General features: G+C 40.4%; 1 protein-coding gene across 1 annotated transcript; it reads right to left on the bottom strand.

The window, feature by feature from the left end:
• Positions 1–600: 600 nt before the first annotated feature.
• Positions 601–21,294, bottom strand: trhr2 (thyrotropin releasing hormone receptor 2; the record flags this gene model as incomplete). Its single annotated transcript, XM_080438160.1, has 6 exons — positions 601–692; positions 12,976–13,513; positions 19,521–19,659; positions 19,875–20,026; positions 20,454–20,586; positions 20,912–21,294. 6 exons carry the CDS (start codon positions 21,292–21,294, stop codon positions 601–603), a joined length of 1,437 nt encoding a protein of 478 aa, XP_080294286.1.
• Between the last annotated feature and the right edge of the window lie 601 nt (positions 21,295–21,895).

The following is a 21,895-nucleotide window of genomic DNA, read 5'->3' as shown; positions in this document are numbered from 1 at the left end:
TGGGGGGCGCAGGGGTGGTAGCGATGAGGCTCAGACATACTGTGTAGATATATTAAATAAATATATATATATATATTATGTTAGACATGCTTATGCATAGTGTTTCTCTATCTATCTATCTTTCTGCTGACTTATGATGCACTTTATAGAAAGTGTAGCAGTGTTTTCCCAGCATGTGAATGCGATGAAAATTAATGTATGAAATGCAGAAATGTACAACTCCCTCAGCAAGCTCTACGGAAGGAACCCTGTGGGATGAGGGTCATCATCTGCCCCTCGCCCCCACCCTCTATTTTTCTGTAAAAGAATATCTAGAATTGATTTTATTGCTGTTGCTGATATGTAATGTATTCTTAACGAGGACCACAATGGAAAAAAAAACCCTGGGGTTTTTTGTGTTATACTTTTTAGCATAGATTTCGTAACTGCCATACTGTTTCCTAAACTTGCTAATAAGGTATTCAATCAATAAAAAAAGTGATATGCATATCTTCAACAATGCCTACACATCACCAATGATGAGCTAATCTGCTAATGTCAGCTTTGTGTGCTAACGATGATAACATTGAACATTGAACATAACATTGATAGCATATTGAATTAGCCCATGTCATTCTCTGTAAGCACATACTGCAGCAGAGTGTGGTGCTGTGATTTGTCTACTTTTGTGGGGACTGGGGACAGAGATAGGCCTACAGAGATGCATACAGAGATAGAAACAGAGACAGAGACACAGACAAAACCAGTTATAGACCAGTGGTTCTCAAACATCTTCATGTTAAGGACCCCCAGATTGACAGGACCCTTACAGAATTACATTATGAATGAATAACTTAAGCCCTATTTTAAAAATAAAAAAGTTATCTACAAGCTCACAACATGTCGCATAGGGACACGTTGTGAGCTTGTAGATCTGCTATTTTCCACGATTTCTTAAATGTTTCTTTTTTTTTGTCTTTTGAAATTATTTGTAAATAATTGTAGGAAAGAAAAAATACTAGAAAAAGTGCTCCTCAGAGCACAGGTCTCCGCCAGTTCAGGTAGGTTATTGTGGGCCAGCAATGTTGATGGAATATGAAAAAAGGGACAGATCCGTCTTGATCACATGACTATAGACATCATGTGTACCGATTTGCGTGATGTTTGGACAAAATCTGTCGGAGTAATATAAAAAAAAATCAGCCTCCTGGTGGCGCTATAACAGGACAATGTGAAAAGGGTGGCATTTCTTCCTCAGCCTAGTGGGAATGTGCGTGCAAAGTTACATGACAATCAGACGCTGCTTTCATGATTTGAGGCATTTTGTTCAAAAAGAGCCACAATCTTATAGCCAATCGGGATGGAATATGAAAAATCGGACAGATCTGGCATCCAAGGAGTGTACTGTATGTGCACAGTTTCCCGTCGATCGGGCCAACGGTACCGGAGATTAGCTGTCCACAGACGGACACACACACACACTCACACACACACACACACACACACACACACACACACACACACACACACACACACACACACACACACACACACACACACACACACACACACACACACACACACACACACACACACACACACACACACACACACATACACTTCCGCCTGGCGGAGACAACAACAAACACAATCACCCACGACCCATCGAAATGGATCCAGAAACACTGCTTTAGTTTCTCAGCCTGTGTTCCACGGGGCCAAGTGTTCCCAGGGGGATTGAGTGACAGGTGGTTATAGGGTGAGTAAGATGCCCTGCTGTTGGAGCATGCCTAATAGAATTGGCACAGTATGGAGCAGAAGGGTACACCAGGATTACTGTGAGCCACATGGACTCTCTCTCACTCCTCCCCTTGTCTCACCCTCCACTAATCCTACTCTCATTGCGTTCTCTCAGATGTCCCCAAATGTCATATATAAATCCAATGAAGGAAGCAAGTGAGGGGGATTGAAGCGGGGAGCTGCTGCCTCTCACCTGCCCTCAAAGTAAAATCCTGAAACTTGTGTCCATTTTTACAATTGACATTCAGGATTTTGCGGTGCATAGTATACATTATATTATCAACCCCCTCTCCCCATCTCTCTGCTCTTTCTCTCCCACTGGGACTGACACTCTCATACATGCACACATGCCCTCCTTGCCTTGAATCTGACAATGTGATGTTACTCTTTGCGCCTTAATTTATAATATCTTGTACATATTGTACCTGATGGATCTTTTTCCCCCTTGCCCCCCCCCCTTTTTCTTTTTCTGTCTGGAAATAACAAAACACAATGGAGCTTGCACAAAAACAAATTTTACCCACATTTTTGCACCTGTAAACCTGTGATGTGACTATAAAGTTGATTCTGATTCTGAAGGAGAACAGAGCATAGAAGAAGCAGGGATTTATTTGTGTGACAGGTTCACCAGGTCAGGAGAGTGTCTCTTCTTCTGCACACCGCCTGCGGTTGTATATACCACCTGGAATCTTTATGCTTTATGCGCGTGACAGACCGTTGACACCTCCGAGCGACTGTGACAGCTTTATGCTTGGCACTGTCCTACCCCTGGCTTGCATAGCTGACACTCGTCTGACCTCTGGTCCTTTTGTAAACGCTGCAGCATGCAACAATGGCATATGGTTATAATAATGGTTATAATTAGCTCAACATGAAGGAAGAATAAAAGCTGGAAAAAAGAGAAAATAACCTAACCACTTTCACCCTGGCATCTCTATTTTGAGCCTGTCATTATAGGCAGGAAATGAATAAAAATTCAAGTAATAAAAAAGAAAAGAAAAAAACGTCAAAATATTTCTACAATTTTCAAAAACAGCAGACCTACCAGCTCATAACACACCGCAACACACCGCACTAGATTGGCTCATTTTGTGTTTTAATAGGGTTTAAGTGGCTAATTAATTGAAAAATGTATTTTGCAGATTCATTATTAAAAGCTGAGAGGGTCTTTTGTATCCAGATCAAGTGCGGGCTTGTGAATACAGTTCTATTACATCATTCCCACTTCACTCTTTAAGAAAAAACAAAAAAAATAAAATTGAACAAAAATGAGCAGGAGGGATTAGCAATTCAGATTTTGTCTATACAGTGATAGGACAAATTAGCATAAGAAAATGTGCCCAGGTAAAGCTCTTTGGTAGCTGTGGTTTAGCTTCATTTCAACCATTCAGCTTATGATCAACGCTACTCCCATCTCTCTGAGGCTACTCCTCGAGATGCGAGAGACTATTAAAGAGGACTCATTTATATGAATGAGTAACCACTTTAACCCTATATACATTTTGCATACTATTTGAAAATAGCCATCTCTTTTGTACATATAGTGTTTGTATTTGTTGATGACTTGTATTTTTGTGTTAATTTTATGTTGATGAATTGAATACATAGGACCACAATGGAAACAAGTCCCCAGGACTTTTTTATGTTATCCTTTTTTAGCCTTAATGTCTAACTGTACCATGTGCTGTTTACTTTTCTGACAAATAAAGTATTCAGTAAAACAAGCTCACAGTGCGTCACGGTGCAATGTGTTGTGAGCTTGTAGATCTGCTATTTTCAAAAGAACTAGAATTGTTTTTGGAAACATTTTAACAACACAAATCTTGTATGTTGGTCCCTGGCACAAAATCTTCTGTCTGCTCCCAGAAAGACATCTGCCTTTCTCCCACTTCCTATGTATGTCTTCACTCTCTTCTCTTTTGAAGGGCTATTGCGATAAAACTACTAATTGTTTGTACATGTGCATCTTAAGCCTATTTATAATTCATCGTACGACGGTGTCGCACACTCAAAACATATCCAATATACAACCTCACAACGTCTCATCTACAACGCGTACTGGGAGCTTGTAGATCTGCTATTTTTGCCGTGCAACACCGTCGCATGACGGAGCATAAATTAAGCATGAATGTGTCTGTGAATGTATCGTCTGTGGATGTTGGTCTGCTCTGAGGAGCTCATCTGTCAGTATCGGCACATCTCCTTGTCTCACCAGCCCACAATCCACACCCTGACTGAGAAACTACATCCTGAGAGAGAGGGGGGGGGGGGGGGCGGGTGACTGACTATAGTAGGGAGTTCAATTCTCTAAATTGACCATAGGGAAATTCATACATCTTCATGTGCATGTGTTCATGCACCTTTGTGTATACTTGTGTATTTGCATACTGTATGTGCACGTCCATGCAAGAGAGAGATGGTGTGTGTGTGTGTGTGTGTGTGTGTGTGTGTGTGTGTGTGTGTGTGTGTGTGTGTGTGTGTGTGTGTGTGTGTGTGTGTGTGTGTGTGTGTGTGTGTGTGTGTGTGTGCGTGCGTGCGTGATTTTAGTGGTCATAATAGAGAGAATAAATCAGATGAGATTAGATTACAGATTAGATGCTTTATTGATCCTGGTAGGGAAGCAGCACACTGAGTGATCACGGGTTGAAGATAAATCAATAATCATGCAAAACATAACATTGGGTTAAATTATTAACATACTGTACATGCCCTAAGAAACACAGTTAATGTACTGCACATGGTACTGTATACAATGAAACCACACCACTAGAACACAGTAGTACATTCAAAGTGACAACCAAACACAATTGTAGTAGTATACTGTAGATAGAGCTACGTCTACAATCTAGCACAGTTTTAAACTCTGTGATTACAACAACACAGTGAGAATATACCAAGTAAGCAGCTCTTCAGGGCCAAGTATCGTCAAGATCAGTTGCACGCACGCATGCATAGGAAGCATGTTATTTATTCTCTCACACACACACACACACACACACACACACACACGCACACGCACACGCACACGCGCACACACACTTGCACCAAGAGCAAGGGAATTCTATAATTCCGCTATTATCCAAAACACACATGTAAAGGAACAGCATGTCATATGTATGTTCAGTTATTAGGTGACTGGGAAAACCATACAGTTACTCACGGCCATCAGTCTGGCATTGTAGAAGTAATACAAATCATTCTGTTCCATACTGTTGGATTTTGTAATCCCATAATGATTTTCACTTTGCTATGCTGTTATTGTTTTCCCCTCCCCTTGCTATTGCAGTCTCCCACTGTTAGCAGCCAGTCCCCGCCACAGACCATTGATTGTAGATAAACACAGACGCAAAGTCATTGGTCTAACAGTTCTCCATGGGAAGGGGCAAGTTTAATTCCCCATGTGCGGTCTGAAGGAAAACGCACGCACGCACGCACGCACGCGCGTGTGTGTGTGTGTGTGTGTGTGTGTGTGTGTGTGTGTGTGTGTGTGTGTGTGTGTGTGTGTGTGTGTGCGTGCGTGCGTGCGTGTGTGGTGGGGGGGGGATATCATAACACAGGGTTCCTACACATTTTCCATTTTAAAATGCCATACTTTTCCAGACTTGTTATAAATTGTTGTTATAAATTTAGAGTAGCCAATAACTTTTTACCCCCTGTAGTAGGGGGTGCTAAGTGAAAAATCGTTACGTGGCGGTTAAAAGCATGAAATTTGATACAGATGTCCCTTGGGTCATCCTAAAACATCCTAGAAGGGGTGCCCAAAAAAATCTTAAACAGGAAGTGAGTTATGGACAAAATCCAAAATGGCCACCTAAACTGTTGACCGTTGACTCAAAAGACACCAAAAGAATCTCCGAAAAGCATAACATTTGGCACACATGTCCCTTGGGTCATCCTAAGACATCCTTGAAGGGGTGCCCAAAAACATCTGAAACAGGAAGTGAGTTATTGACCAAATTGAAAATGGCCGCCTAGTGTTGTCGATTGACTCAAAAGACAACTGAAGAATCTCCAAAAAGCATAAAATTTGGCACACATGTCCCTTGGGTCATCCTAAGACATCCTAGAAGGGGTGCCCAAAAAAGTCTTCAACAGGAAGTGAGTTATTGACAAAATTGAAAATGGCCGCCTACAGTGTTGGCGATTGGCTCAAAAAGCCTATAGAATCTCCAAAAAGCATACAATTTGGCACATAATCCCTTGGGTCATCCTAACACATCCTAGGGGTGCTCAAAATAATCTGAAACCGGAAGTGAGTTATTGACTAAATTGAAAATGGCCGCCTACAGTGTGAAAGATGATGCAAGATACCTAAATAATCTCCTAAAAGCATGAAATGTGGTACAAATGTCCCTTGGGTGATCTGAACGCATCCTACAAGGGGTGCCCAAAGAGGTTTTAAACAGGAAGTGACCGCCTAAAGCAGTTGACACAAAAGAAAACATAAAGGGACGTCATAAAGGTGTATCATTTGGTATGTACATTGAGTGCTTCTTAATATATCCTACAAGGGGTTATTTATTTGTTTGTTTGCTTGTTTATTAAACTTTTTAGGAAAGGACCATGTTGAAGAAATTCTAAATGGCTGTTTAAACAGTTGACCAATACGACAGGTTATGCAGTGCATAACCTGCCGTATTTTGTAGTCTACCTTCTGTTTTCATTTCTACATCATCTATTTATTTTACTTTCTGCATTGTTTTTTTATTTTACTCTTTGAATCTTCTTTATTTATCTAACTCTCTGCATATTCTTATTTTACTCTCTGCATCTTATTTATTTTGCACTCTACATCTTCTTGCTGGTTTTACACTCTATCTTCTCATGTATTTTCTTCTTGATCATTACTGTTTTTTTGTGATTAGTGTTTAGTAACTACATGTATTCATGTGTGCCATTTCGCAATTACCAGCACATTGGCATAATGCTCTGCAAGGTAACCCAGCATCCCGGCATCTACACTTTCTCGAACAGAAGGGCTGCAGCTTTGCAGCCACACTTGAGTTCTCTACAAACTTAGGCAGCCTCTGGCAAGAGTGTCCATAAAGGTGTCCACGAATCAGCGACTTTAATTTTAATCCATCCATATTTGTCAGGAGATGGTAGAGATTGCATAGCTTTCAGGCTTCTGGACCAAATACCAGATTGTCAAACTGCTCGATTTGAATGTTGTAGCAGTGCAGCCCGTGGGGGAGGAGTGTTTTCCATTGAGAGACTATTAAAACTTTTTTTGGCACCCCTTAAGATGCATTCAGATCACCCAAGGGACATTTGTACTAAATTTCATGCTTTTATGAGATTATTTTTTATGAGTGTCTTTTGCATCATCTGTCAACACTGTACACGGCCATTTTCAATTTAGTCAATAACTCACTTCCTGTTTCAGATCATTTCAGGCACTCCTTCTAGGATGTCTTAGGATGACCCAAGGGACATGTATGCCAAATTGTATGCTTTTATGAGATTCTTTAGTTGTCTGTTGAGTCAATCGACAACACTGTAGGCGGTCATTTTCAATTTTGTCAATAACTCACTTCCTGTTTAAGATTTTTTGGGGCACCCCTTCTGGGATGTCTTGGGATGACCCAAGGGACATGTATGCCAAATTGTATGCTTTTATGAGATTCTTTAGTTGTCTTTTGAGTCAATTGATAACACTGTAGGCGGTCATTTTAAAATTTGTCAATAACTCACTTCCTGTTTAAGATTTTTTTGGGCACCCCTTCTAGGATGTCTTAGGATGACCAAAGGGACATGTGTGCCAAATTGTATGCTTTTATGAGATTCTTTAGTCGTCTTTTGAGTCAATCGACAACACTAGGCGGCCATTTTCAATTTCGTCAATAACTCACTTCCTGTTTCAGATTCCTTTGGGCACCCCTTCTAGGATGTCTTAGGATGACCCAAGGGACATATGTGCCAAATCTTATGCTTTTTGGAGATTCTTTTGAGTCAACGGTCAACAGTTTAGGTGTCCATTTTTAATTTTGTCCATAACTCACTTCCTGTTTAAGATTTTTTTTTTGGGCAACCCTTCTAGAATGTTTTAGGATGACCCAAGGGACATCTGTATCAAATTTCATGCTTTTATCCACCGCGTAACGATTTGGCAATTTTTTGTGGTTAGCACCCCCTACTACTGTAAAAATAAATAACGTGTTCCTTCTACGCGCTACGTCCAACCAGGGAAACTCTCCCCTGTCAGGTGACAAGAAGGTCAGTTGGCTCTCATGCATTGAAGGAGGCATGAGCTCGGCCCTGGCCTCCCTAGGTTGGCAGAGGGAAGGTAGTGCCCAGTATTACATATAGACAATTAGCACTGGGTGTAAAAAATGGGGTTACAAAATCGTGGGATAAAAGATTTAGTATAAAAAAAAAATGAACAAATAATTATAAATAAGTAAACTAACTGAAACGGTCCTACCTATACTCATTATTTCCCCTTAATTTAATAGATAGCAAAAATAATATATTATTGTTATCCCCATGAATCTTTTCTAAATAAGAAGCAAAAATGAGTCAATAAAAATAATTGTCCATGGACATGACGATGAATGCAGCCATACAATTATGGTTTCCTTATGAAGAAATAACTACACTGACTGCGTAACTGATAAATGTTCAGACAAGTATTTGTCACAATGTTATGTGTGATGCTATGCATATATGCAATTCAGAGATATTGACGTATTTTCTTTCAACTAATTTGGTGGGGGATATGTGAATTTGGTAAAGTTATTTTAAGTCAATAGTCTGGAAAGATAATCCTTTTTTTAAATGTCCATACTTATTCAGGTCTAGAAATGACTAAAATCAAATTCCATACTTTTCCATACTTGTGTAGGAACCCTATGATATTTCTTTTTTAATGATTTATAATTGTATTAATAAATATGGCACAGAATATTATTTTTATTTCAAACACATTGTTTCAAACACAATATATACAGCAGGGATCACTGCACAAACATGATCTTTTGAATAGCAACTTGTTTTTCCTTTGCCAAGGCATCCCGGAGTCTAGGGTTTTTCCACATTCAACCGGAAGCTGATGTACATATTTATAAAAGCTAATAAAAAAATATCGCTGAGCCTTTATTTCAAAGCCTTGGGAACTTGTAGCTATGAGACCAATAGCAAAGATATACTGCTTAAAATATATTTGTCATAAATCTGACCTAAATAATACATAAGTTTGATTTGGGCTGATTGATTCTGCTGTTGTGCTGTTTGTTTGATTGATTGATTCTATCTGCTGCTATTTATATCAAAATGTTTCTACTTGCACAAGAAGCATTTCTGTCTCATGTCTCTATTTTGACCATGCACCTTATGTACAGTATATATTACATATTATATTGTATATGACATTGCTCCTTCTTGTTAATTGACTCTGTTTCCTTTGTTTCCTTCACTATTCTTTACCCTTACAACTCTTTTCTGGAAACTGCAAAATATTGGGAGCTTGTACAAAATAAATACTTTACCCACTATTTTACACCTGTGAACTTGTGACGTGACAATTAAGTACAATTTAATTGATACCACATTTGAAATGGTATTAGAAATAATGTATAACATGCTATAATTGAATTTTTATCAATACAACATTTAGTCAACTTTATTATGGATTCTACAATAATACTGTACAATGGCAATTATCTCTGAATGACATCATTATCTCTCTCACATAACATCAGACTGCATGCTGTGGTCTCTCTCTCTCCCTCTCAGAGAGAACAGCACATAACATCAGACTGCATGATGTGGTCTCTCTCTCAGAGAGCACATAAATGGTAAATGGTAAATGGTGCATTTATATAGCGCTTTTATCCAAAGCACTTTACTGTACATAGATTGTGTATTACATTCACCCATTCACACACACATTCACATTCATACACCGATGGCGGAGGAAACCATGCAAGGCACCAACCTGCTCATCGGGAGCAATTAGGGGTAACATCAGACTGAATGATGTGGCATCTCTCTCAGAGAGCACATAACATCAGACTGCATGCTGCTCTCTCTCAGAGAGCACATAACATCAGACTGCACGCTGCTCTCTCTCTCAGAGAGCACATAACATGCGGTCACATGCAGTGTGACAGCTAATTTACAACATTTTGTAGACAATACCAAAATGAAGAGAGAATTCAGATGCAGAAACATTTACACTTTATGTTAAATGACAGGCAAGAAAACTATTTCCTACAGGCAATTCACCTTGATGGTCTCTCCTACAGTACATGAAGTGAGAGAGAAAGAGCAGTATGATTTGGAGCTAAGCAGTGACATACTACGATAAGATTACAAAAATATATTTTGTGATCTGGAATTGTCTATCTTTTAGATTATTTCTTTTAGGGGTTCAAGCCCAAAATGCTGAAATCCTATCCTATTTTCTGTGCTGGCTATTGCTATTATTTTTCTCATTTTACCATGATTTTGCACAGACAGTACGGCTGGACTGAGTTCGAATCCAACCTGAGGCTCTGTTGTCTCTCTCTCACTGTCGCTATCAAGGAATAAAGCAGAAATGCCAACAACAAAAAATCTGAAAAACAAAATCATTCTGTGAGATGTTTTTCATTTTCTCCACAATTTAGTCACTGGCAACTACTGGTAGGTGGAAAGTGGGCCGAGGCTGGGAACAACCGCGTTAAAACTTAAACTCACTACACAAATGCCTCAAGAACAAATAAAGTCTGTCTGACTATTGATTTGCAGGATATCTCAAGTACCTGAAACACCCTGAAAGTATTTGTCAAATTGACCACTAGGGGGTGATACAAATGCAAAAATGGGATGTCATAATCATTGGCGTGGTCATTAAAAAACTCAAAGGAAGTCTCATAACACTGTTAAACTGTTAAAATTGCCCAATAGGGGGTGCCATCAGTTCCAAACACGTGCATGCATGGGCCAGACGTGCATGAGCCTGTTGAAAATTTGGCATCACCAAACTTGCTGGATATTTTAATTAAGCTGTTGAAACATGTCCCCAAAATATTTTAGAAATTGAACAATAGGGGGGTGTTGATCCCTCAGAAAAGGCGTGGCCTGGAACACATTTGTACTTAAAACTTTAAAGACGTTTGAACCCCAAAGTGGCCGCTTTGAGGCTATATATATATATATATGTATATATATATATATATATATATATATATATATATATATATATATATATAATTATTACATCTTCATCTTCTTCTGAAAGTCATTATCTTCCTCTTCATCATCTTCCCTCTGCCCATAGTCATCTGCTGTGCTTGGACCCTGTTAATAATTACCGCTTGGAGCTATATTCACATTTAAATTCACTATGATATTCACAATTCATTGCCGCAGAGGTACACTAAAGTCTAGTGCAGCTCTGAATGCAGAGAGAACAAAGCAACCAGTTGCTCACCAGAGACGTAGAAGTCAAAAGAGTTAAAATAGTAAAAGGTGCTCCTGGATAAAACGGGATAAATCATCAGATAAAAAAATGGGAGATCCAGGCACTCAAGGTTAAAAGGGAGGGAACAGCCTTTATTTAATTCACCCTCTTTTAACCTCGAGGGCCCTGCGGATCTCCTATTTTTTATCAGCTCTGAATGCAGTTAGGATCTTGAATAGGTGCTAACATAGAATTCTGAAACAATACCAACATTGTAATAAGCGGATATCCTTTGTTTCCTGTTTAGGAAGCCATAAATCAGTAATAGTATAGGCCTTTTTATACTGAATAGGGTTACATTATTTAAAATGTTCTGACAGATCCATATATTTGTAATATTCCTGTTTTTTCGGGTCTCGTAAACCGATGGTCCGACCAATATGTCTGAGTCATAGTGTCGGGGCTTTGTCAGAGTACCCGTTGTACCTGTCTGTCTGTCTCCCTTTTGTGCCCACATATGGAGATCTATATCTGTCAGTCCTTGTCTCTTTTATGCCCATATATGGAGATTGCTGATGTCATCAGTATTTATTACATATATTAGTCTCTGTTCTTGGTAAAGGCTTTTTGTTATATATAAATAGTAATTGTCCCCTTTGAATGACATCTATAGCAAGCCTTCGGGCACTAGGTTATTTCATACACACAGTGAGAAAGAGTTCCTTTACTACCTTTTCTGTAATTTAAACTCTTATCTTCTGTTTTGTGCCATCAGGAAAACCATTTAGAGAGCCTGGCATTCCATCACCCTGCAGCTTTTGCCAGATGTTGCGTTTAATGGATATTTCATGACAACTATCATAAATCAATGGGAAAGGTTACTTTGGTTAAATTCTCCTCTAAACTCTGAAAACCTTTATAGCCCAGAGTATGGCACAAACAAATAAAATGTAAATATAATGAAATAAATAAATTATTGACTTTGACTTTTTACAGCCCACTCGTTCTTTTTTTCTCCAATATTGTACTTGGGGACACTTTGGGACATTTCTTTTCTCGAAAAAGCAATGTGTTTGCATCTGGGTGGTGATGGTCATAATTTTTTGATTCTTTGATACAGGAGGACAGGAGAGAGAGCAATGAGAAAAGTTGTATTATTATTATGACTCCATCATGTATATTAATTATTAACCTATTATATCTATTAACGGCCCTTAAAGCTGACTAGTTGGTTAACTCGTTCTCTGAACATGAAAGATGTTATCCTCTCTGTGCCTTGCAGCCTACAGGGGATCATAAAATAAAATGGGTGAAAGTGAAAATTGATGATTACGATGACAAATGCCAGTTCTACCACAGCTATTTCTATATCACAGTATGAATCATACCCTCTTCACTTCTCTGTGTCTGGCCAGGGATTAACATGGTCTCATCTCTAGTTATGTCTCTGTTGTCTTCAAGGCAGGGTTCTGTATCTCTCTTCTCTCTACCAGAGGAGTCAATGGAATCTTTACATCTGCCATTGTTGGCTACGGATGATTCTGTAGAGACGACCACTTTCCTGACATTGTATGAGAAGTTGTCTATGGGTTCGTTCTCTCTTTTATCATTGACTGTAGATGACCCTGTGCATGCAGATTCCATGGGTTCCATTGTAGCTTCATTGTCATTTAAGGAGGATATGTTAAGATGGGCTGAGGAACATTCTGTAGAACCCACATCTTTCCTATTACCTGTTTTGAAGGGGTCAATAGCAACAAAACCATTATCATCGTTTGTGGTGATATCAGTTATAAGCACATGATTCCTACCATTGGCTGGAGGATTTGTATCCATACAAATCTTAACCGCAGAGGTTTCTATGGGATCTTGGTCTTTCCTCCCATTGGCTGCGGTCGTTTGAGAAAACGGCACAGTCTTTTCATCACCGCAGACCACGTTACTGCCTTTCCATTCTTGGAATTGGAATCTTGAGATTGTGCCAGTGGTGGTATTGAGGATAGCTCTCCGGGCCCTTTTGTCCGTTCCATTGCTGTTGGGCTGGGGTGTACTAGTACGTGAGTCACGGACTGTGCTATAGCTGCCTTGGATTAACGACAATGTCCTCTGTTGTCCCTCTGGTCTCTGGCAACGGTAAAGCCCACGGAATGCCGAGCGGAACTTCTGGGACATGGCGTTGTATATTACTGGGTTGATAGCACTATTGGCATAGATGCAAGTCCGACAAAACAGGATGAACCAGGAGTCCAGGTAGGGTGTGGACACAAAAGAGTTAATCAGAACCAAAGTCCGGTAGGGCATCCATAACAACGCAAATAGGATCACCACCACAGCTAGCATCTTAGTTACCTAGAGGTGAAAGAAGAGCAAGCAGGGAACAGCAGTAAGAATCACTGAAAGATTCAATCTAGTTTATGAAGGTTATATTACAATAAATATGCATGGCCCTAGAGTTTTAACAGGCATTGGAAATGAGAATGGGGCAAAAGAAGCAAGCATTTGTGACATCCAAATCCCAGTGTAATATTGTCTGATAAATTGTTACAATTTCTCGGATTATCTGTGTTTGCTTCATGATTGTTTGAGGCAACGGAACATTTCAAATGAAATAGTGACTCTGCGCAAGTGAACTTGTGGCACTGTGTGTATCAGATGGTTTCTTCTGAGTTAAGAGTCAATACATGTCACAGCTAGTACATAACACATCGTAGCTACATGAACATAGATCATCCAATCCCAGGGTTTCCTAAAAAATATTATTTTCTCTTTTTCTCTCAAAAATCAACAAACCACAGTATGTTTTGGAAAATTGTCAGCAGTAATGTAGTCAATGGGCTAAACATGCAGAACATGCAGAACACATAATATAAGTATGGGAACAATAATATAACAGTAAATGTGTAAACGGATAAACAGGGAAATATGTCTGTGAGTCCCTTTTATGCCCATATATGCGATCTCTGTATCTGTCAGTCTTTGTCCCTTTTATGCCCATATATGGAGATCCCTGAGGTCATCAGTATATGCCCATACATAGGCATGCCCTCTTTTGTGCCCATATATGGAGCTGACTGATTTGTTTGCTGATGCCATGACGACACATTGAGGTTAGACAACACACTCCATATTTGGGCGTAGCTGCATTGGGAACTCTTTATATGGTTATGGCTGAGTCATGGTGACATGAGCGTGACGTCAGAGGTCCGCCCGCTGGCCGGCCTCCCGTAAGCCAATTTTAATATAGGATAAAGTACATCACAAGGTCATATTATTGGCATTTTACTTTGAGTTAATTAGTTCTGTTTCGTGACGTCATGCTTGTGATTCGGCTGTTGTTGCTGTTATTACTTTTGAGGTGAATGACATACGTAGTTTAATACAAACAAACACTTTTCTAAATAGCTTATCATTGACAAGGTTGTAAAAGTGAAGTGTAAGAAACAGACAAGTAGAAACAGACAAGAAAACCACTGTTTTACACCTGTAAACCTGTGATGTGACAATAAAGTTGATTCTGAAACGAGGGGGGAATGTACAAAAGAAAAGCTAAAGCATTGGCAAAGAGTCAAAGAATATTTAAAGTACTTCTTAAAGAGAAGGATCATAATACACACAGACATAAATAATAATGTAGAAAACAATATGGTGACAATGAGCATTGTAAAGAAATGAATCAGTGCACAAATAAACAACAGAACCAACAATAACAAGGAAATTCAGTTACAGCAAAATAATGTGTATCGCATTTATGCGGTGTGCATGAGCGTGTGTACTGTACATTTGTACAAATGTGAGTGTGTGTGTGTGTGTGTGTGTGTGTGTGTGTGTGTGTGTGTGTGTGTGTGTGTGTGTGTGTGTGTGTGTGTGTGTGTGCGTGCGTGCGTGCGTGCGTGCGTGCGTGCGTGCGTGCGTGCGTGCGTGTGTGTGTGTACAAACAATGCAACATCCCCACCCCCAAACCCCCCCCCATGGCTTTGTGACCATGACGACAGCTCAGGCATTCCTGAACCCCGGTGCGACAGGAGAGAAGCAGTCAGCGTATAAGGCTTCAGTGATTAGCCTTATCAGTCCCCAACAATACCACACACCTTCCTTATCCCCCGCTCCTCTCCCCTCCGCACCCAGCCTCACCCCTTACACCTGCAGACATTTTAGAGCTCCCCCACACCATCCCCCCACCCGTCGTGCCATAATAATGTTGTTGAAGCATGGTTGCCTTTCACTCAGCTCCCTATGTTTTGTGATCACAGCAGAAAAAGAAAAGTCAGGCAGGTTGATAGCGCCTATCGTGCACACGTCTCTCCTCGGCTAAATGCTATTTGAGATAAGGGTCTCTGTCCCCTGCCTCAAGCAGCAAGTCAGTGACAGCCACCTCAGCAAGTAGATTAAAAAGGGAAAATCGCTACACAACAAAGCATTTAATTGAACAGGGAGGAGGCGGAGAGGGCGGGTTTCTAATTATCACAATGTGGAGATAATGAGACAGAAAGAATCTGAGTGGCATTTTGAATATGCATATTATTACTGCCACCATGCACCAGTGGTTTACTGGGTTCTGATACGACAAACAAAGAGGACGGACTCGGTCGAGGAAATTAACGGAAGAGTCCGGCATCCGTTTCACCAAAGAATCTGCTTTTCAGTTCAGATGTAAATGATATCAAGTTGCCCCTAGTTAATACTACAGCACCACACACCAAACATAAGCATCCGTCTTCTTGAATGTGCACTTCAGGAGATCACAGACAGGAAAAAGTCTTGAAGATTAAAAGTGTATATTAATCTCACAGCATAGTATTAATCTCCAACCGTAAAACCGCCATTCTTTGGTACACAGAAGTTTATCGAACTCTGTCGGATTGAATCAGCCTATCAAACAGCCCGAGGGCAGATGAATGAAAACAGTGTGGACTGCATATTGAAGAACTGAGAGTAAAACCATCTGCAGTATTAAGCACACTTCAATGTAAATCCCAAATCACATTATGTAAATCTTTGGCTCTTGGATGGAGCCCTTGAACACAATTGATTAGAATCTACTCTCTTTCGTATGAGCGTTGAGGCTTGTGCACGAGTATGCATGCAAGCATGCATTTCCTTGCACATAGCCACACACACAGACCAACGTAGACCCAGACCCCAATGCGAGTATTTAAATGAATGAATTAAGCCTGAGTTATAAATGATTTAGTTGCATCTTGCATGCCCCCGATGCGGTAACACTTGCTATGCATCCCATGTCTATAATGCATTATAAGCATACTTATAATGCCTTATAATTGTTCTTATAATGTATAATTATGTACAGTTATAAGTACAACTCAAGTACACATAATGCTTTATAACAATAATCATGACACATTATAAAGCATTCTATAATGACTTATGAGGTCAAGTATAAATGCAATGTAATTTGCTTATAACACTGTATAATTACAGGTATAAGCAATAATACTGTAGGTACTCATAATGCAATCATAACACACTATAAATCTGCTTATAATTATTACTGGTCAAACTGACTGACTTTTTTATTTTGGCCAGGATCATAAGTTTGTGGGTTTTATTTTTACCCAAACAACTTCCACCAACAGTTCCAGTGCAGCATATACTGTAAATAATGAAGGCCTTAAATAATAATAAAAAAATAATAAGACAAAATATAGGAAATGAAAACACTTGACAGCAAACTAAACTAAAGAAAACAAGCAAGGAACTGGCGAGACCCTTACACAAGGGCCCTGGCAGCTCTGCCCTATAGGTGCTGACAGCTTGTTGCTCCAAGTCTAACTGAATCACTGCCCCTGCAGCCTCCCTCTTAATGGGAGTGGATCCTACTACATGGCATGAAATCAATCAACAGTCAATTAACCCACCTACCCATTCCCATAGCCTATGACTGACCTAAACCTTCAAAGGATGTTGTACAACATAATATAATTCACATTTCACGCACATCACTATATTCAAAAGACCTTGAATTCAGACGGACAAAACACCCCTCCTCCTCTACAGTACTTGGCACCCTCCAATCTACAGAGGAGTGCCAGCCATAGAGGTATAATATAACTAGAGGGCGGATTGCCCCGCCCCCAGCTATCATTTCAATTAATGTGCTCAGTGGCGTTTTGAAGCACCCGGAAGCCTTCCGGGAGTAGAATTATTGAGTCGTTTTTGGACACACCATAGAGTTATGAGCATGCGCACTAGTGTCCTTTTTGCGTCCTACGGCAGCCTGTGTGTCAAGGTATGAACACGAGATATTTATTAAATACACTCAAGATGCATATTTATATGTAAATGCATATGTATAATGTATTATGTATAATATGTTTAAATATTTATATTTATATATATAAATATCTCTCAGTATGTTTTGCTCGTGCATGTATTTCTCCCCGCCTGCGGTTCCAGCTTTGGCCACTGGGGTGGCGGCTTCAATGTTTCTCAGCAACTCTGGGGGCTTGGTGCCAGCACTGCAGAGGAGTACCACCCCATGATTACCACCACCACCACAATGAACTACTCCAGATTCAATAAACAGAAACTTCAAACATTAAAATGTATTGGGAAATACAATGTTAAGAACACTGTCCATGAACCAACACTTCCACAGTAATTTCCAAAGCCGGCCGGCAAAGTTAGTCAAATGGAAGCCGCTGTGTAGTTAGGTGTGTGTACATTGTCCTCAATCAGTGTTTATGTATAGGGCACGGGCTGCCCCGTGACACATACAATTAATTAATAAATGTTATATACTTCAGTGGTTCCAAAGCTGTAGGAGGCATCTCCTTATGCTCTAATCCATCAAATTGATATGTGGATGGGTGGGAGGGCGGACAACATTGTATGATTCCAGTCTTTTTTGTGCTTTATGGAAGACTTATTCACCTCAACTAAATATAACTTATCTATCTATCGATCTACTCTGAGATTGTAAAAATTGTTAAACAATCAGATTAACTGATAGTTCAACAATTAAGGCTTAATTAATGTGAATCAGTCGTTTATGACATACAGTATTACATATGACATATGACTCCAAATTTGGGCAAGGTTTCAACCCGATCTGAGGCCTATTGCCTTCCATTATCAAATCAATATACAGTATTTATATGTATAAAACATTGTGTTAAAATAAATTCTTCTTTGGCCTACTGGCAGTGTGCACAATATTTGTCAATGATCGTTCCAACAGTTTGTGAGATTGGCACGCACGCACGCACGCACGCACGCACGCACGCACGCACGCACGCACGCACGCACGCACGCACGCACGCACGCACGCACGCACGCACGCACGCACGCACGCGCACACACACACACACACACACACACACACACACACACACACACACACACACACACACACACACACACACTTATATTCACAAACAACCTGACCTGACCCTCTTATAGTATAGATTGTAGAAAGTTGAATTGATTATAGATGTAAGGTGCAAGATGAGATCCTGGTGGACTTTAATGGCTTTTCTCTGGAAAGTGGAGGCACCTTTGAATGAGTGTCAGACTGGATTTATCCTTCAGGTCGCACCCTTTATTCTAGTGGCGGTAATGTGAATATCGGCAAACCATAAATAAGAACAAATGCTTCGATATTACAGTTCCTTGCGTGATGACTGCAAATAACACTAATATGCCTGTCCAACTTGTCTTAAGAGAAACAAGCAATCCAACTTTTCAAAATGCTATGATGAAAAACCACAATATAATCACTCACAAAGCTACTCCCTTCTTGTCCAATTCCCTCATGAGTGGATGAAGTGAAGTGATACAGAGGCAGCTTTTAAGACCAAATATCCTGAGAGAACACAATATGTGTGAAAGCAGACAGACAAAGCGTGCAATCTGGGATGGAAGGGTTCTCAGAGGTAAATCTCTTTTGCCCCATTGCCTTAGGAAAAGAAGGTAACCGATTCTCAAGCTAATATTGTGGCGCAGTGTGTCGATGTATAGCGATGTTTTTGGTGTCACATAGGCCCTAATAGCCACATAACACCCAGGACACGAGTGCTCCGCAAACAGTCACCCAAGGGCACTTATCTGAGGTAATAGATAGCAGGAGTATTGCCACTGCTATCCCTCTGCCACGGAGGGAATCATGGCTCCCAATCCCAACAGATGGCGCACAGGCAAAGACCAGCCCTGGGTCAAGTGTGACCAAAAGCTATTCTACGACAATTACTGGACAGATAAAAAAAGAGATGGAACAGTAACAGAGAAGAGGAAGAAGGGGCGAGATTGTGATGATGTACCTCACAGCCTGGCATTCACCCCTTGGAAATGAGATGGTACATCTCAAGGAGTTAATCCTAATAAAGAATTTCCAACATACCTGTTTCCTTGATGACAGAGCACTCTTTGGCCGGCTCTGATGACCCCCCTTCCCAGACTCTGCCCTTTCTCGGCAGTTGCGATGAAGTGTGGTCGCACCAGCAGTGATGGTGCCTCCATCTGGGTGGTTGGGCAGAGGACTGGGGGGGGGGGACAGTATCCAAGCATTAAGAAGATCAATCATTACAATAGAGAAAGACTGCACTTGGCTTATTTGATCGATCAACCAATCGACCCATTGAACGATTGGTTGTCAAGAAATCAGGGTGGATGTACAGTAAAATTACGTATTATAACAATGACTTTCCTAAAAGTATTTATATTCTCTTTCAGTCAGCCAGAACAAATTAGGTACCTGAGGTAGAGGATTCGTGCTATGAGGCCATACAGCACAATCGCCAGTAGCAATGGGATGACATAGAATATGGCAAAGTCGATGAGGTAGATGGGCAGATAGAGCTCTCGTTTCACCTTGTAGCCACACTGCACATGTCCATCCTGGCTGACCTAAATGTCACACAGTTGTCACATTGACATAATATTACATATTGTTTGTGTAGTGACCTTCCTGAGCTCAGGGTTGCTTAAAGATTAGAAAAAGGGCACAAATAAAAGGGCTATTAAAACACCACAATAAAATAATTAAAGGTGGTAATTGTTGAAAAATTACCACCCTAAACACAAATAATCTTTATTCTGTGATCACACCAACCATCCAAATCCCTCACAGGCATACTGTGGTTAATTTTTAGAAATGCCAACAGGTAAATAAATAAATAACGCTGCCTTTAATCTTGCCCTGCTGCTGTTGTTAAGATGTTAGTTATTTGCATTCCAATAAAATCATTAACTGCACTACTCCACTCGAAAGAATTACATTTCTCTTTTGTTTACACTCCCAGCCAAGTTCAATGTTGCTTGTATTTTCTCTGACCTGAATATCAACCAGGAAAAACCAGAGCATACAGTAGACACAGGTGAAGATCCAAACACCAGTGATGATCCGTTTGGCCCGGGAGACCGTGCACATCGTCTGAGCCCTGATTGGATGGCAGATAGCTATGTACCTGCAGATGGACAGGCAAGGGTTTGTCACAATATAATGAGACCCCAGTTCATGTAGCACTTTACTGTATATGTTCAACTGATGTTACCGATGTGTATCAAATGTTGCGTTGTAAACAATGTGTTGTAGCGTACTTTACTTTTTTGCCAATACTTTTGTACTTTTACTCAAGTAAAATCTTAAAATACATGACTTTCACGTGTATCAGTGTGTTCACTCAAGTAGAAAAAATAAATCTGAGTACTTCTTCCACCACTGCACAATGCACATACAGTATTTCTTTCAGTGAAAGGTATCGGGTAGTAAAGTAACACCCTATACGTCACCTCTCTACGGTGAAGGCAGTGATGGAGCACGATGATACATTGATGCCCAGGTATTGGAGGTAAGTGATTCCAAGGCAACCGGCGTGGCCAAACACCCATGTGCCAGTCAAGCTGTCAGAGATGTTGGGCAATCCGGCCGCCACGAGCACTGTGAGATCCGCTATGGCCAGGCTGACCAGGTAACAGTTGGTGGGTGTCCTCATGTGTCGGGATGTGAGGACCACGAGCACGACCATGACGTTCCCCACGATGCCCATTCCGCACACCAGCACAACCAGGAACACAGACACAGTCTTGTACTCCAGGGATTCGGGGACCGTGTCACCGGGGTTCAGTGAGATGTTGGTCGGGGTGTCCATCCTGGAGCTCTCGTTGTCCGCCATGTCCGCAAGAAGGATTGTTTTTGTTCAGATGTCAGAAATCTGTGAAGACTGCATTAATTTGATTAATATGGCGTGGTGAGGGTCACAACAACCCGGAAATGTCACCATGATTTCTTAATGTAATCTGGTTGTATTTCTTTCAGAGTCCCACCTGTCCTTCTGTTGGGAATCGGTTCACACCAGCGTGTGGCGATTCAACAGCAGCTGTTTGAAGCCACCAAAACTTCCATGACTCATAATTTCTCAAGAGACACACTTATGCATTTAGGATGAAATGTTTGTTTAAAAGGGAAGAAGAGACCAAATCAAATTCACACTGCTTTAACATCTCAGATGTTTGTTTGATTGTGTTCTTCCCACTGAAGAGAGCTAATTAATGCTGAGTGTGCTACAGAAGGTACTACAAGTGCAATCACAGTGTGAAGGAATTAAATAATGTGTTGGTCTTCTTGACTGCTACATTCCTCCTTTTATTCCATGGCCTAAAATTGCATCCATGTATCCACCTAGAAAGAGAAAATAGGTTAAATATATTGCAAACATATAAATACTATTTGGTATATCTTTGGTAGCAGAATTTTGCAGTAATGTGACGATGCAC

Source organism: Gymnoscopelus braueri, assembly GCF_963280865.1.
Source record: "Gymnoscopelus braueri genome assembly, chromosome: 9".
In the NCBI taxonomy this organism is placed as follows: Eukaryota; Metazoa; Chordata; class Actinopteri; order Myctophiformes; family Myctophidae; genus Gymnoscopelus; species Gymnoscopelus braueri.
Note: the sequence above shows the minus strand (reverse complement) of the source record. Positions and strands in the feature narration are given on the sequence as shown.